The sequence below is a fragment of the Maylandia zebra genome, linkage group LG16, assembly GCF_041146795.1.
Source record: "Maylandia zebra isolate NMK-2024a linkage group LG16, Mzebra_GT3a, whole genome shotgun sequence".
In the NCBI taxonomy this organism is placed as follows: Eukaryota; Metazoa; Chordata; class Actinopteri; order Cichliformes; family Cichlidae; genus Maylandia; species Maylandia zebra.
In genome coordinates this window covers 24465821-24481749 of record NC_135182.1, presented here as the reverse complement: position 1 = coordinate 24481749, position 15929 = coordinate 24465821, and the positions used below count along the sequence as shown (strand labels likewise).

The window sequence follows — 15929 nt, the reverse complement described above, 5'->3', positions numbered from 1 at the left end:
ATGTGTATTATTGCTTTGTCAGTCAAATCAAAACAAGAAGTAGTGTTTTGCATAGACTTTATATGGATGCCTATGTACTAATGCCTCTGCATGTGCTCTTTATAGCTTCTGTGTGTGCGAAAATGTTCTCACCGTGAGTATAATTATGCAAAGTGAAAGTCTTGCTGCTCTCGCTGGCTTTAGCGTTGAGCTTGGCACTTTGATTTTCTGAGTGTCTTCCCACCCGTGGATATTTGTATGTATGTGTATGCACTTGTGGCATCACATCAACAAGCTAAATTATGTGACAGAGCAAGCAAATGGTGTTTGGTCCAACGGGGTATTGGGGCAACTAAAGCTCCAACCTAAGCATCCTGCTGTAAATATAAATTAGTCTGCCAGCACAAAAGAACGTGTGTAATACTCTTACAGTATAAGTGTATGCCTATTTTTTCCATCACTAGACACATGAACTTCAGGAGACACTTAAAAAAAAATCGATATTATGTATTATAACTATGCACATGTATATTTACTTGCTGTATGCTCAATCATTCAGGTAAGTAAATGCCAGAAAGTTGATTCTGTTCATCGTGACATAGTTTTCAGTGGGAGAAACGCTTCATCACTCAGCCAAATGTCATGACCACTGATCAATGGCCATGAGCACTATTCACACAGAGTTGAGAAATGACTGCAACCAAAGCACCATGAGATGGTGAAAGAATCCCCTTTGACAATTTATATATTAATAATCATGAAACTGACCTCACGGCCCATTTTTAGTCAGTGGTGCTAGTTTTAGTCATCATGCAAATGTACTGTTTATAAGACTGAGGAAACTTGCAGTCAGTTGACAGTAAGGAAGTCACTTGAATGAGTGGCGTAACATTCCTTCCGCTGACACTATTGTGTGTTATGTTTATACTATGGTCAGTGTTGGGGAGTAACGGAATACATATACCGCCGTTACGTATTTAAAATACAAAATATGAGTAACTGTATTCCGTTACAGTTACCGTTTAAAAAGGTGGTATTTAGAATACAGTTACTTTGTTGAAATAAATGGATTACACGGCGGTACTTTCCTGTTTCATATTGTCACAGGTCAGGACTGTTTGGGTTTTGTTTGACAGCTACGTTCTGTTGTTTCAGGCAGAAGCGTTATGGTTGCCATGGTTACAGGGTGACGCTCTCTCTCTGCGTGTTTCCTGGGTGAGAGAGCGCCTTTTTGTTGTTGTTGTTGTGCTAAGTTAACAGGCAGAATGCTACAGGTATAGCTCTAAAGAATGTAGCCTCATGGGCAGTGTAGTCCGTGCTGCAGGGAGAATGGACTGCCATACCCGTTATGTGTCTGTGAGCGCGAGGAGGGAGAAAAAGGAAAAGTACGAGCTGTCATCGAGCAGAAACGGGAGCTGGAAGCATGTAAATATAATAATAACCACTGCAGCCAAGAAGAGTGCCTGAGGAGCCCAGTTGTAAGTAAGCTATTAAGACTCGACTGTACGCTGTGTTCGTGTTTTCCTCCGAAACAATAAGTTCCGTTGGAGCAGCCTTTCAACACCTCTCTCTGTCTCTGGCTAACAAAGTTGACCCAGACAACAAAGTAAAGCTATTTTTCGGCTACGAGCCCAACATGGAACCCACCATATTAGTCAGAGGTCCCTTTACTACGGTTCGGAGCCGTGGACCGTCAGTAACAGTAATAAATCACAGGAATAGTACATTCACGTAGTTGTAAACAGCATATATTAAATAATCCAAAGTATTCAGAATACGTTACTCTCATCGAGTAACGTAACGGAATACGTTACAGAATACATTTTGGGGCATGTATTCTGTAATCTGTAATGGAATACATTTTAAAAGTAACCTTCCCAACACTGACTATGGTCATAGATGGCTACTGCATAGTGTCAGAGAGAGGATGGGTATTTCAGACATTCAAGATTAAGAGTTAAGTTCAAAGTGCTGCAGAGAGTCATTTATAAGTTGATAATAGGATAATAAGTCCATCCATCCTTTTAACCACTTATCCAATTTAGGGTCATGGGGGCGCTGTAGCCTAAACCAGCTTTCACAGGGCAAGAGGCTCTGAAAGCTTCTAACTGGTCCGCTTCACTCCATCACTTTTCTCAGCGTATGACAAAGCTTTCCTAAACTGGCTGGGAGACATAATGTCTCCAGTGTGTCCTGGGTCTGCCTGAAATCTCCTTACAGTTGTATCTGATGTAAATACCTGGTATAGGAAGTATTCAGAAGGTGCCCTAGTGAAATGGGCAACACCTCAGCTTGCTTCTTTAGATGTTGAAGAGTAGCTGCTGCACTTTCAGCTCCCCTCAAATGGTTGAGCTCTGTGTTTTGTATCTAACGTAGAACCCAGATACCGTTTGGAAGTTCATATCTGCTGCTTGTTTCTGTAATTTTTGCTAACCAGCATCTGTTGCTAAAGTTGTGTACTGTATAGAAATGCAGAGTAAATCAACAGTCCACATCACTGCAGATGCTGCACCAATCCATCAGTAACATGGCCCTGAAAAACTTAAACTCCTCCATCTGAGGCAGCAAATAATTCCTAACCTGGAGTGGGAAGACCAGCGTTTTCCATCTTTATAATATATACAGTGAAGTTTGGATGCTGCTCACAGTTTATACTGTGTGCTTCTTCATCTGTTTGGCAGATTTGGAATTTACAAACACTAAACTTGTCCTCCTTTTTAAACTTACACTTACAAGAAATATGATGGGCTGTATTGGGCTTAAAAAGATCAGTTATGACAGGAAAAAAACACTCTTGGATTTTCAGGTTATAAAATTATATTATTGGTTTATTTTCAGATCTATTTTCGAATGTGTATTTTAGCTTTGTGAGATTTTCAGTCTGACATCAACATGACTTTGGCTTAACTGCCTGTTGTAAAAATGAATGAATGTTCCACTCTTTGAATGATTTGAACGTGTTTGTATATCTAATAAAAATCATAAACACACTAGATCTACCATCAGCTCTTATTTGGTCCACAGAATAGCCTATAATTATGAATATTATGAGAAATTCAGTCTTTATACTTTAGACTGCATTAACTCCATTAGATCGCTCTCTGTAAGCTGTAAGCAATTACTCTCTGTAGTTATAACATGATTGCTGTAATCCATTTGGATTCCCATGCTGCACATATGAGATTGACACACGCTCCAACAGGTTGAAGGATTATTCCAATCTTAGATCATTTCAGACGACCTTTATTTCGGACAATAAGAATGTGGCTCCTGCAGCTACTCATTTCACATCTGCTCTATTCAAGGAGTTCATGCATAATTGTTTTGAATGCAATATTTGTTCTCAAAAGTTGGACTGGAAAGGTCTTTGGGTGATTTTATTGTACTGAAACTGGGCTGGGGACTTTTGAGGCATGAAGTGGATAACCAAGACAATGAAAACAACAAATCTACTTCAGCAACAGCATTTGAGCCAACAATAATTTATGTGTTCCTTTTTTTTCCCCCTTCCGAACTATGTGAACCGGCTGGCTATCATCTAATGATTAAGGGCCAAATTTACTAAGTGGGGCAAATTAGTTTGAGGCCACAACTGCAAAAAAATATGTGGATAGTAGCAGAAAGTTACTAACAATGCCCTAATTTATAAACACAGATACATCCAATTAATTTCAATAGTGACCCGCATTCTACAGAGAGCAGCGCAAATTAGCGAGTCAACAACAAGCAGACCTGATGAGGGAAAGACTAATATACTAATCAAAATGATACACTGTAAGAGGGGCTGACAGGACAACACACAACATCCTGATTCGTCTCCAGGTTAATGAAGTTACTGTAACTATGCAACGCATGTAAACGTGTGCATTGCCAATAATTTTCTACGTTCCATGTGAAGCTAATTATCTATATCACACTTAAAATATATTGTAAAGAAATAAACCAAAACTCTGAACATCACCTGCTCTTAACCAGGTTACGTGTTCAGCATAAGTTACCTTAGTGATTTAGCCAGGTCTTGAATGGAGTCAAGTTTAGATTTCATACATGATCGGTCAATACTACGCTGGCTTCCAGTGCCAAAAACATTTTCAAAAGGATTCAGCAAACAAATCTGTTTATTTCTGTTGTGTCTTATACACTTAATCACAAACGATATTGTTGTTTTTGTTGTGCGTGTCTGAGTTGGGATGGCAAGACGGGGGGTTGGAGGGGTTCCACACTTCTAAACTATAGTGATCAAGACTGTCAGACAGGGTGTGATGGGATACAAAAGACAGCACAAGGACCCGTTGGCTTACATCTGTCCCGAATCATCTATTTCTCTGAAACAGCAAGATAAGATTTTAAGAGAAAGAGCAGGGTCAGGGGACTGATGTGGCTGTGGGTGTTGTATTCGCAAGAGACAGAGAAATGAAGGTCAGGAATTTCACTCTCCCCCTTTTTTAATATTTTATTTGCAGCTGCTACCAAAAGAATCTTCCAATAATTTGATGGGTTTTTTTTAAATAGTGCACAGTTAAAGTTTGTTGGGAATACAAATATACTTCCTTATTCTGACCTTTTTATTTATTTGTTTAGTTATTATTTTATTACAACAACTCCAACCTCCAATGTTTCTTTTATGTTATCATGGTATCTGTCATGTTTTGGTTTGATTATACATCGAAGTAAAGTTCATTTTTCAAAAATACAGTATTGTTACTGTCTTACTACTTATGATGCACAATATTCTCGCGCTCCTCAGAAGCATATTTGAATTGTTTAAACAGCCCCGTTCACTTTCTATATTAAGAATACATGTATGAACATAATGATTTGATCTGCCTTAAAATTGTTGTATGTAATAGAAAACTTACCGGCCCAAGACAGGTCAAAGAGTCACCGTCAGCTCTTTCACACTGGGCATCACACTCTACGCACACTGACCCACTGGCATATTCTCGAATATCCCTGACAGAAATGGAGAAAAGTGAGAGAAAGAGTCAGTCTGATGGATGACAAGAGAAAGACAAACATTAATTTGAAACAAGTTGGGGCCCAAAACATATTTTTTTGATAGCAGAAGCAACCACTTTAGTTAAATGTGTCTCTTTGCTGGGGTAGTTGGTGTAAAGAAAACAGCACTAATATTTATTTTTTAACCGAACTGATATGTCCTTGTAAAAAGTATCAACTCAGCTCTTTATTTGTAGGGACAGCATGTGTATATACACATATACAAACAAAACAATGCAATGACCTTTTCTTTATGTAAAGCACATTTGTGAATTAGTGTTGTTGCTTTTAATGACTGATCAATCAATTCAGAGTGGAGGGAACCCTGCCAAGAGCAATAATATACTATAATATACTATATTATAGTATATAATACACACACACACACATAAACATACATACAACTGTGATACCCACAAGCATTATTACCTGTTAGCTATCCTTAATAGTGAAACCAGCACTCAGGGGGTCAGTGCTGTTAAAAGGTTCAGGACCTGGGAGGGGTGCTGCATTTTCAAAAATCAATCAAATAAAGTGTCTTGTTGTTCACTTTCTCCAATCCCTTTATAATTGCGCAACACCAGAGTGGCCTAGAAAAAGGCATTAAATTTGACCAAACTGCTACTAAGTTGGCACTTTGCCTTCGTCACTACAGGAGAAGAAAATTAAATTGGGGTACTTTTTTTGGCCAGTGAGGAAACACAGAATGTTCTTGGCTATAGAAATACATTTTGCTAACCCAGTGGGAACGAAATCATATTACTATTAATTATGCTTCATCGGCCTTCATAAAACCTTCCAAGAGGCAAGGAAGGTAAGCTTTTGTCGGAGCGCATGCTGTTTGGGATAATAAAGGCTGAAATGTAGCTGGAAGATATCATGGATACTTACGGTTTATAGGGCATTGCATAATGTTCTGGTATGATATGTTTTCCTGTATTTGCTGTATTCCTTTTACTTTCTGTTTGTTATAGGGAAAGAAAAAGCAATACACTTCAAGTGAATGAAAATAAATAGTGTTCCTGTTTAATTTGATTTTAGTTTATTTACATTTTGTAGAAACTCTAAGAAATTGCCCTTGATAAGGTACTTGAACCTCACAATGATCATGTCTGGTAAATGGTAAATTGACTGATTCTTATATATCGTTTTTCTACTCTTCTTCAGCACTCAGTGTTTATTTAACACGTCTCATTCACCCGTTCACACACAAATTCATATAAGCACTTTTTTCTATGTACAGGGAGTGCAGAATTATTAGGCAAATAAGTATTTTGTCCACATCATCCTCTTCATGCATGTTGTCTTACTCCAAGCTATATAGGCTCGAAAGCCTACTACCAATTAAGCATATTAGGTGATGTGCATCTCTGTAATGAGAAGGGGTGTGGTCTCATGACATCAACACCCTATATCAGGTGTGCATAATTATTAGGCAACTTCCTTTCCTTTGGCAAAATGGGTCAAAAGAAGGACTTGACAGGCTCAGAAAAGTAAAAAATAGTGAGATATCTTGCAGAGGGATGCAGCAGTCTCAAAATTGCAAAGCTTCTGAAGCGTGATCATCGAACAATCAAGCGTTTCATTCAAAATAGTCAACAGGGTCGCAAGAAGCGTGTGGAAAAACCAAGGCGCAAAATAACTGCCCATGAACTGAGAAAAGTCAAGCGTGCAGCTGCCAAGATGCCACTTGCCACCAGTTTGGCCATATTTCAGAGCTGCAACATCACTGGAGTGCCCAAAAGCACAAGGTGTGCAATACTCAGAGACATGGCCAAGGTAAGAAAGGCTGAAAGACGACCACCACTGAACAAGACACACAAGCTGAAACGTCAAGACTGGGCCAAGAAATATCTCAAGACTGATTTTTCTAAGGTTCTATGGACTGATGAAATGAGAGTGAGTCTTGATGGGCCAGATGGATGGGCCCGTGGCTGGATTGGTAAAGGGCAGAGAGCTCCAGTCCGACTCAGATGCCAGCAAGGTGGAGGTGGAGTACTGGTTTGGGCTGGTATCATCAAAGATGAGCTTGTGGGGCCTTTTCGGGTTGAGGATGGAGTCAAGCTCAACTCCCAGTCCTACTGCCAGTTTCTGGAAGACACCATCTTCAAGCAGTGGTACAGGAAGAAGTCTGCATCCTTCAAGAAAAACATGATTTCCATGCAGGACAATGCTTCATCACACGCGTCCAAGTACTCCACAGCGTGGCTGGCAAGAAAGGGTATAAAAGAAGAAAAACTAATGACATGGCCTCCTTGTTCACCTGATCTGAACCCCATTGAGAACCTGTGGTCCATCATCAAATGTGAGATTTACAAGGAGGGAAAACAGTACACCTCTCTGAACAGTGTCTGGGAGGCTGTGGTTGCTGCTGCACGCAATGTTGATGGTGAACAGATCAAAACACTGACAGAATCCATGGATGGCAGGCTTTTGAGTGTCCTTGCGAAGAAAGGTGGCTATATTGGTCGCTGATTTGTTTTTGTTTTGTTTTTGAATGTCAGAAATGTATATTTGTGAATGTGGAGATGTTATATTGGTTTCACTGGTAAAAATAAATAATTGAAATGGGTATATATTTGTTTTTTGTTAAGTTTCCTAATAATTATGCACAGTAATAGTCACCTGCACACACCCCCCTAAAACAGCTAAAACTAAAAACAAACTAAAAACTACTTCCACAAACATTCAGCTTTGATATTAATGAGTTTTTTGGGTTCATTGAGAACATGGTTGTTGTTCAATAATAAAATTATTCCTCAAAAATACAACTTGCCTAATAATTCTGCACTCCCTGTATAAGTGATTGCTATCTAACAACTCTGATGAATGCATCAGGAGCAAAACAGTATCTGGCCCAAGGATGCTGGAGCTGAAGCGGTGATTGAACCGATCGGTAGATGACCCGCTCTGTCTCCTGAGCCACAAGAACCCAAGAAAATTGCAACAACATGCACTTAAACCACAAAAGGCCATTTGATTGGACTGATACATGCTGTTCAGATAAAAATAAAAGGGCCACCAGTGTTAACATAAAATACGGGAACTACGGAAAGCGCTGTGCTTGTGCGGATATGGCAAAGGGTTTGGACTGCATTCACAGAATTATTGGGTTTGGTGAATGTGCCGGTGTTGGTGACGCTGATGGTGTAGGTGACGCTGATGGTGTAGGTGACGCTGACGTGCAGGTGGACAGGTAGGCAGGGCGTGGCCCCGTGCGCAAGCAGTGACTGTGACACGCAGTGACACGCCTAGCCCCCCTGCCCGAGCAACACCTCCTTGTCCTCCTCTGTCCTCTCCAATGTGGCCACCAAACTTTTCTGATCAAGCTGGGACAGAACTTAAAAGCATCATCCCAGCTGTTCTGCAGGGTAAAAACATCTAAAATTTCATTAATAAAACTCCCTGGGGGAGCAGATCTTTCATTAGGAGGTAGATAGCATCAAGATATATTCTTTTAAAGTCAGGGGACCTCTATTGTTATGACACTCTGCAGGGGTGCCTTTTAAACTAAAAATTAGCACCACATTTTAAATTGTTCTTTTCACCCCCTGGCTCTTAATATCATCCCCAGTAAACAGAACAGTACTGCTTAACTCGAAAATGAAAGCGCCACGGGCTGTTCAGGTAAAGTTTTGATGAGCAGATGGCGTAGCAGGTCTTAAAACTAGAGGACTGTTTTAATGTCACAATGTATTTCATTAAATAAGACTAATGAAAAAAAGCATAAAAAATCAATAACTCAAATTAAAACTGCATTTATTCATAGTATTTATAAGATCATTCGGTAGTTGCTGATGCATTTGATTAATCGTATATTTAGAGGCATGCAGCATGCTCCAGCCATTGCTGACTTCAGTAGCATTAAAGCCGAGCTATATTCTCAGATGATTTTGCCAGCGCCTACGGACTGGCCTCCTGTTGAATAAGGTAATAAACTATCCCTGGAACATGCAATTATATCCTCTTGCTCAGAAATATAATCTGGACAAAAATCTATTGAAAAAAAAACTTTGTTCTTAAAGGAACTCAGTTTCTTTAAGAACTGATAAAATACAAAATAAACTGCTTGTCATGCTGTTTAATCTGCGAGTTTGGGGCCATCTTTAAAAGCTTTTCTTGGAAGATAATGAACCAAGAAAATAAAAGACACCTCAGAGGGCAGTGAACAAAACGAAACAAATTTTTCTCACCTAGTTGTTGTGAGCATGTTTTATTTTGTTCATAAATATGTTCAAGTTAAATAAATTCCCTGTTGGCAGTAACAGGGTAATGTATTTCCTTTACTTTTTTAAGTAGCTACATTTTGCCACACAGATGCCCGTCACTTCAAAAGCTTCACCTTGGTGACATGACAATCATTATCTGTTGCTACAACGGTATGAGTAAAGGACCGTACATGACACTCATGAGAGCATTCTGATGTTAGATCAACGTTTTGATGTGGCACTCATATGACCCATTTACCATACAGCGTGTCTGTTTTGGCACAATCTAAGAGAGTTATGGCTCTTAGGGGCTCGAACACACTTAAGAATAAAAAGGGCTATTGATGCTGTTCTTTTTGCCTAACTTATGAAAATTCCCAGAGAGTGACTGTGTTTCTGTGGTGTTCTAGCCCATTTTACTGTCAAGAAGCTGAAGAGTAATCATTAACTAAGCATTTGTGGGGACTTTTATAGACTACAACAGCAGAAAGATGTGTTTGGCACCTTAACAAAATTAAGTAAACTTTGGTGGTAAACGCATCCTGATCAAGCAAAGTCTAAGGGAGAAGCATACAAACCATGTTTTGTCACAAGTGTCACTGATTATAAAAGACTTTTTTATCAGTGTTGTCATGCTGATGCTGGCCTAGCTGTAACAATGTAACTTGTTTGGTCGTATTTTGTCTGCTTTACTGTTACTTGTTATAATAAAAAAGCTGAATATTTATTTTACTTACATAAGCTGACATAATATAGCAGACACTGCTTTCCTTATATATTTTTTTGTTTGTTTGTCTGTTTGTTGTTGTTGTTGTTGTCAAGCAGGTTTTCGAGGACAACATATAAACTTCTGTATATACGAACAATGCCACATCTGCTTTCTCTGAGTCAGTCCAGTAGCAACAATTAAACTCAGCCACAAACCATCCACCCACCTCCATCTTCTTATCAGCACTATATCTGAATATATATGTGCAAGCATATTCAGGACTCACCCCTCATAGAGATTGCAGGATTCTACACACGTTCGTCCACGACTGAAATATCGACAGGACAGGCATTGGTCTGGGCCGGGACCCCAACATCCAGCATCTGAACACAGTGGGTCACACACCATGTGCTCCTTGGCTGCTTAATACACATATAAACAAAGAAGGCAAAGGATTATACTCATGTAGCATGCAGCTGAGCTTTGATGACTCAGTGTCAGACGCAATGAATAAACCCTAAATTCCCCCAAATTAGCTGGGTATAAAATTAGCCAAATAATCCTATTATTTATGAAAAGACACAGAACTAGATTTACTAAGGCGCTTGCAATTTGCGAAGGCTTATTTTTGCATTAAATTTCTCCGCCTCCACAGAGCAGATGTTCATTTTCTTGGCCTATAAAAGCTAGCTTTTTTTCCTTCTTCTTCTTCTGGGGACTTCTTTCCTAAACAATGGCAAGAGTAATTGCAGCAAGACACAGGAAAAAGGTGTGCGTTTGAAACACGTGCTCTGGGATAAAGCGGTAAACAAGAAAGTGTCAAACAATACGCTGTACACTACAGAGTGACAGAATAATTATCCTCCAGGATGAACTAAAAGACGACCTAGTTCCTCCCACAAAAACGCTCTCATGTATCCCAGAAACTTTTTAAAAACATCACATTAATTAACTCAATTCATCAGAGGACGTGGTTGGCACTTCGTTTTTAGTGTATACTATATGTTCTCTATTAATATAAATGGCCTGCATGCTCAGTGTGTCTACAGTACTGACTGATATGGTGCAATTAGAAAAGTAGAAGGCTGGGTTGCTTCATTGTAAAATTGCTGTGCAAACAATGAAGAGTGAGATACAGGAAGCACATGCAGATGCCAGACTAGTCGAGTTAACAAAACCTTACAAATAATTAAAGAAAAAGTCATTTTAAGGATTTAAGCCTTTCAATTTGAAAGGGCACTCAAATATACAGCTACTGAATACTATGATTGTATATTATGAAGTTGTTTTACGTAGCAATAGTATCTGGTTTCAGTGCAAAAGTGCTTAGCGTGACATTTACAGCACAAACAAGTGTTGTTTGGATAGCCACGTAAAGCAATACTAAAAACCACCTGTGATACAAAGATACAAATGTTAAACTTGTAAGTCTGATATACTTTGCTGCACTCAGTCATGTAAAGAAAATGCCCCTTTCTCTCATTTTATTCGTAGTGAACAATCTGTTCTGTGTTTCTGCCTCAATGTTTTTCATATAGCACCGACTGACTCAGGCCATTACATCTGCTCTATAATGGCCTGGATCTCTTATCTCTTTCTGTCTCTCTCTTGTCCCCCTCTAGCACTCAGTTGTACAGAGGTTGCTACATTTCAGAATATTACAGTGACAAAATGAGTGTTGAAGTAACGCGGTGACGGCGCTACAGATACACTGTGAACTTTTATCATCCCGCCTGCATCTGACGTGATTTCCCCCCTTGTAGGGTTTCTCTTTCTCTTCTCTTCTTTTCTCGATAGCCAGTGGTTACAGAACATGGTTGCAAAAGGGTCCCCTGCTGTTTTTGGGAACCTGGCTACATGCAAGCCAATGACTATGCCATAGTGTCATAGCCACAGCTTTATTCCAAATAAAAATAAAAATTCAGACAAAAAGATGCAGATACATAAAGAAAAGCAGATGAAAGTCTTTCGCAAGAGACAAAACCACTTCTTTCATGCTTCTAGCCTCATAGGTAAACTGACCAGGCAGAAATAAATGAGGAAAAGGAAGAATGATTGGTGCAAGATATAAACAAGGGGAAGTGGTGGTTGCATGGCTTTTGAACTATACAACAAGATCAAAAACATATCTTAACTTCAGATGTTTCTGACATGGCTGACTAACAAAAGCCCTGGCAGGAGCGTTTTTGAGACTGAAAGAAGACAAAAGTTCAGGCTATGATTACAATTATTATAAGGGCAGAGAAAAGAAAGAAAGAAAACATCAGAAGAAATAAATAAAGATTAAAAAACCTGTCCCTGAACAGTGCTGATTAGCACGACTGAGGGGAGAGATTTAGCTGGAACTAGACTGGAATTAGTGCCTCCAGTTTTGGGGACCTCTCTTTTCTGTATTAACATTTCAGGGGCAGTCTGTGAAAAGGCTAAAGAGAGTAGAGGGGGAGCCGGAGAAGGGATCCTTTTCACATGCAACATAGGTGAAAAAAATAGTTCTGTATTTTAAAAAAGGCCATTTACTGTTTAGTTAATAGTGTAATTAAATAATGAGCCAATATGAGAGACTCTGTGTTGACTATTTTCTCAAACAACATGTATGTGTTCCACTGAGGTAACCAAACGGATCTATAATTGTACTATTTTACATTTTGTTAATAGAGCATTATTACAGTGGCAACCAGTGACTTCTCTCAGTGAAGTAACTACATTTCTAACATCATCAGAGTACATTTGTTTCCATCAGTGGGAGTATTTCCTGCAGCTTTTTATCCAAATTTTGCTGTGAGAAAATCAGAGCTGTGGGGAAAATTACACTGATTCATATGTGTGCCCCTTTCACAGTATTTTGACTTGCATAAAAAGCGCTGGTGCTACTGACAGTCTCTTAAAGTATTATAAAATATGCAAATTCAGTGAGCACAATGAAAATCATATTTACACAAGAACCACAACATTTCTGCTTTGCTGTTTTCTTTCTTTACTGTACGCGCATGTAAAATAGTGCAGAAACAAACCAGGGATATTTCATTTAACTGTGTCACAATGAGGTGAGATAAACTTTTGATGCTAAATATGTATAAAATAATTAATACAGTCTGAAAAATATTAACTGAAAACTGTCCCATTTGCTTCTATATATATATTACATTTCCATACAATCCTGGGTTATTATTGATATCTTATTGATGAGGCTATGCCAAAATGTAATATGTAAAAAGTAAACAAATTCAAAGAAAAATTATGGTTAAAAAGCCATCACAACTGTGTTTTAATACCATATAGCATGAATGTATTACTTGTTTTACATGCTAGTACACACTAGATCTCTATTCCAACTACTATGAAAACTAGATGTCTTAGTTTCAGGTTTCAGCAACTACTTAAATCGCTACAACCGCATGCATATTCACAAGAATACTCTTTGCTGCACTGTAACAGTGTGATAGCTGCCCTTTTCTAGCCCCATGAGGCTCAGTCAACTTTAGACACACAAACACGCGCACTCTGATGCACACATGCAGAACCATGTCAAGTATGTGACTCTTGAAACTAACCCAAAGTCTTCAAAGACTCTAAAGTGTGTGTGCGTGTGTGTGTGTGTGTGTGTGTGTGTGTGTATCTGTCTGTGTGTGTGTGTGTGTTCAACAGTAAGGAAGTGCCAAGGGGAAAGGAGCACATGAACAGTGAAAAGGGGCCAACTCAATAATGCAAATACTGGCTCATTAATGAACATTATACATAAATGAATAATGTCTTAACACTTGTGGCAGTGATATAATAAAGCTCTTCCATTTTTAGAAATGCAATCTTTATCTCACCACATCAGTTATTTGCCTAATTTCATTTTTCTAAACCTTGCACTCTCGGAATGACCCTGATGTTAATTTGTTTAATTATTGAATTATTGTTTTTAGTGTCCTTCAGAAGCTAGTGAGATAATGGGTACCATTCATAAGACAGACAAGCCTCAAAACCTTACTATGAATGGCCACTACAATAGCTCCTTTAAAACAAATGCCTTTGTTATGAAGGCTGGGTGATAACTTAGAAAGCAGAATTTTGTCTGTTGGTTTCTTGTTAGTTCGACAATTCAAACTTCTTTTAAATCTATACTACAAGAAATGTTGAGTAGATTCGTTCCTTTCTTTAGTGTACAACCTGTTTTAAATATGAACATGTTTGAGAAAAAAAAAAGCGTACTCTTGATGGTGCCTGAGGCTAGACAGTGAGTGTTAAATTAACAGCTAAAATATGCAAATGTATCACGGTTGTAGAACACAGAGGTCATTTAGCACATTATAATGACTCAAATATGTCCTGCTACCAGAGGATATCCAGAATCAGAGGTTAAAACATAATTTTCATACAATGTCTTTGTTTTCATAGCTGTTCAAAAGCTGCAGCACAAAGATCTGCTCTTGTGGTAGATTTCACTAACAAATGCATACATATATAATGTTTTAACAGAAGTCGTTAAACTATGACTGGACAGGTTTGCTACTTATTTTTTGTGGACATACAAACATAATTTACCTTTTTTAGTTTTTTAAAAGTTTATATTGGATATTTAGCAAATTTGCAACTAAATAATTGTATCATACAGTGCAGCACAATATAGCAACTGGTATATTTTCTGTAGCTTTTTTTTCACAAATACTAGGAGGTGACAAAAAGAGCAAACCAACTACCATGAAACTTGGTAGAAAGGTGTTGCTGTGGGCAAAGAACTAAAAACTTTAACTTAAAGTTTTCTTTAAAAGTGTCAATGCGCTTTGAGTTGTGTTGTAAGTGGAAGAGGGACCTATAGAACAGTGGTAAAATATATTGCAGTACATCAAATTCATTAGATCGGTAAAAAAAAGAAAAAGTAAATAGGGTTCAAGGTTCTTTATTTGTCACATGCACAGTTATACAAGTATAACACACAGTGAAATGTGGCCTAAACCAGAGCAAAAAATAAGTAAAAAACAAGAAAAGTGGATAGTCGGAGCGGAGCGGTAAGGAAGGCGCCTGGACGTGGCCGCGCCATCTTTCGAGTATATGCCAAGAATGGCGTTGTTGAAAATCTGCAGAAGTTTTATTTCTGTTTTATTTCTGTTCAGATGACTATTTTCTTCTTTTGCTGTTATAGCTCTTTATAAGTACATATACAATCTAAATAGCCTCTGATAACATTCAAAGCAAGGTGAAGGTTGTTGATCATTTTTGATCATTTATTTTTGTTTTGGTAGAGCAACTCATGAGATATGGTCATTTTTTTTAGTGCAAAGTTGACCAAATATTTATTATTTAGATGTTTAGAATGATTGTGGCATCAACTTACAGCATTCCTGTGGACTTCGGTTGTTGCGAATAAGAACCTTTTGGTTTGTAGTACGGAACAGTCTTGTCCAATTGACGGTGTTATAGTAGCAAAGCTGGCTGTTCTCTGCAATGTGGACATTCCCAGCACTGATCTCTCTCAGAGACTGAAGCTGAAGTGATGTGATCCCCGGCTGCTTCAACACCAGCAGAGAGATCCCACTGAGAGGTAAGAATAGGTGGAGGTGAGAGGAAGACGGAGCCGACAGCAAAGGAAAGAAGGTCAGAGGAGCAGGAGGAGAAGAAATGATGTGGCGCAGGGACAAAAGAGGAAAAGAAAGGGAAGAGAGAAGATGGAATCATTTCACAGGTTTGGTAGAAATGCTGTTTAAACATCATAGCGGTCTACCAGTCATCTCAACTGTGATCTCATTAGTCAACATTAATTCTATCACTGAATCATAATTTCAAGAAGAATACACTGTGTTTTTATGAGATCACATTGTCCTATGTTGCAACAATGCAACTTACAACATGTGTTTTAATCATTCTGTCTGCTAGGCTCTCTCTCTTTTTTCTTCCTACCCCCAGCTATCCTGATATGTCCCACTTGCATGGTTTAAAAATGACAGGATGCCAGTGGGTGTCAGAAACATCAGATAGACCGAGAGTATGCAGGATCAAGCACGGGGCAGGGGTGGGTGGCAGGCTATAATTTGTACTGCAGCCTGCTGTTT

The 15929-nt window shown here is 38.7% G+C and overlaps 1 protein-coding gene across 3 annotated transcripts in view; it reads right to left on the bottom strand.

The window, feature by feature from the left end:
* The window catches only part of erbb4b (erb-b2 receptor tyrosine kinase 4b), a 343553-nt gene that overhangs the window by 72074 nt on the left and 255550 nt on the right, over positions 1 to 15929 (bottom strand). For 2 of the 3 annotated variants that reach the window (XM_076875129.1, XM_076875130.1), the window contains exons 12-14: positions 15215 to 15414; positions 10181 to 10316; positions 4839 to 4932 (exon numbers count right to left, since the gene is read on the bottom strand). In XM_076875129.1, the coding sequence (XP_076731244.1) occupies positions 4839 to 4932; positions 10181 to 10316; positions 15215 to 15414 (430 nt within the window). The remainder of the gene's footprint in view (positions 1 to 4838; positions 4933 to 10180; positions 10317 to 15214; positions 15415 to 15929) is intronic. The other variant, XM_004555522.4, reaches the window with a different exon arrangement.